At 59.4% G+C, this 1,814-nt stretch overlaps 1 protein-coding gene across 1 annotated transcript; it reads right to left on the bottom strand.

Annotated features, from left to right (window-relative positions):
* Positions 1–423: 423 nt before the first annotated feature.
* On the bottom strand, positions 424–1,814 carry kbtbd13 (kelch repeat and BTB domain containing 13). Its single transcript, XM_033050104.1, has one exon. The coding sequence runs from the start codon at positions 1,812–1,814 to the stop codon at positions 438–440; it is 1,377 nt and encodes a 458-aa protein (XP_032905995.1). The 3' UTR covers positions 424–437.

Raw genomic sequence — 1,814 nt, 5'->3', positions numbered from 1 at the left:
TGCTGAGAGAATGGAGCGGCTGGGCTTGTATACTCTGGAGTTTAGAAGGATGAGGGGTATCTTATTGAAACAGATAAGATTATTAAGGGATTGGACACACAAGAGGCAGGTAACATGTTCCCGATGTTGGGGAAGTCCAGAACCAGGGGCCGCAGTTTAAGAATAAGAGGTAAGCCATTTAGAACGGAGACGATGAAACACTTTTTCACATTGAGTGGTGAGTCTGTGGAATTCTCTGCCTCAGAGGGAGGTGGAGGCCGCTTCTCTGGGTACTTTCAAGAGAGAGCTAGATCGGGCTCTTAAAGATAGCGGAGTCAGAGGATATGGGGAGAAGGCAGGAACTGGGTACTGATTGGGGATGATCAGCCATGATCACATTGAATGGCGGTGCTGGCTCGAAGGGCCGAATGGCCTACTCCTGCGCCTATTGTCTATTGTCATTCATTCATAGTCGTGTGGCGGGTAGCAAGTCGCCTCTTCGGGAGCCGGAGTAAGAAGCTGTGCGTGGAGCCACTCCGAGGGAAGCCAGCCGCTTCCTTCACCGGCTTCCAGCGGTCCCCCTGGATATGATAGACCAGGGTCAACATTCTGTTGACGGTAAACACCCGGTCGCCTCTGACTGTGGCTGTGAAAAGTGCCCCTTTACTGTTGACATAATACCCGGAGAGGCTGCTCCACTGGTCCCGGGTCAGGCTGTAACAATCTATGAAGCATCTCAGAAAGTCGTCAGCCGGCCCGTTTCTCATCACGTACAGGTTGTCTACGTGGGACACCATGCAGTGGCCGTAGCTCTGCTGGCGCCTGAGCGTGGTCACTAGAGACCACTCGTCCCCCTGGGTCCCGTACTCGTAAATGTCCGTGGTCTCCATGGGGAACCAGAGACACACGAACGTTCGGCCCATCGCTCGAGTGCACGCCACCCCTTCCCCGGGTCTGGGCAACGGGGCAACCGAGGACCAAGAGTTGGAGGCGACGTGAAACCTCTCCACGGTGGCCACCACCTTACCCTTGCACACGCCACCGATGGCGATGAGGCTGCCGTCTTGGCCGCTCAGAGCCACGTTGTGGCGAAGGTGTTGCCCACAAGGAAACTCGCTCCAGCTGTCCCTGTCCGTGTTGTAGCAGAAGTTAGTGGGCACCACCCGCTTGCTCACGCCGTCCACTCCTCCCACGATGTAGATGTTGTTGTCCATGACTGTGATGCCGGCGAGGGATGTGCTGGCCGGATCGGGCAACCAGGTGAGATCTCTCCACACATTGTCCGCCTCGTCCAGGTAACAGATGGTCCTGGAGTGATCCTGGAGATGTTGGGGAGAGGGGGAGTGGGTGGTCATGGCCACCAGTGCGCTGGGGGACAGGGATTCGATGTAGTCCAGTTGATCCTGGGCCAGGTAGCTCAGCTCCTGCCGTACATCGGGATGCAGGTCCCTGATGTAGAGTGCCGAGGCGTGGAGCAGCTCGGGGAGCCCATACACGGCGGCGGCCTGCAGCATCAGCGCGCAGTTGCCGGGGCTGATGCAGTGGACCATGTGCTGGCTCAGGGGCTTCGCCTGCAGGAAAGCCGCGCACTCGGCAGCGTCTCCGATCTCCTCCTCGCCGCTCAGAGCCGGCCTCTCGCCCGCCAGTACCCGCACGGTCAGGGCGAAGCCCCGGGCCGCCAGCAGCGGCAGCACCATCTCCTCCTGGCCGCTCTCCCGCATGCCCGAAGCGAACAGAGCCCTGAAATAGTCGCTGCCCTCGCTCAGCTCCCGCCGGCCCACCGTGAACACCCGCTGCTCCACCTTCAGTCGCACCGAGCCCGGCACCGGCTGCAT

This window comes from Amblyraja radiata, chromosome 34 (genome assembly GCF_010909765.2).
Source record: "Amblyraja radiata isolate CabotCenter1 chromosome 34, sAmbRad1.1.pri, whole genome shotgun sequence".
In the NCBI taxonomy this organism is placed as follows: Eukaryota; Metazoa; Chordata; class Chondrichthyes; order Rajiformes; family Rajidae; genus Amblyraja; species Amblyraja radiata.
The sequence above is the reverse complement of the archived record's forward strand: the minus strand, read 5'-3'. Positions and strand labels throughout refer to the sequence as shown.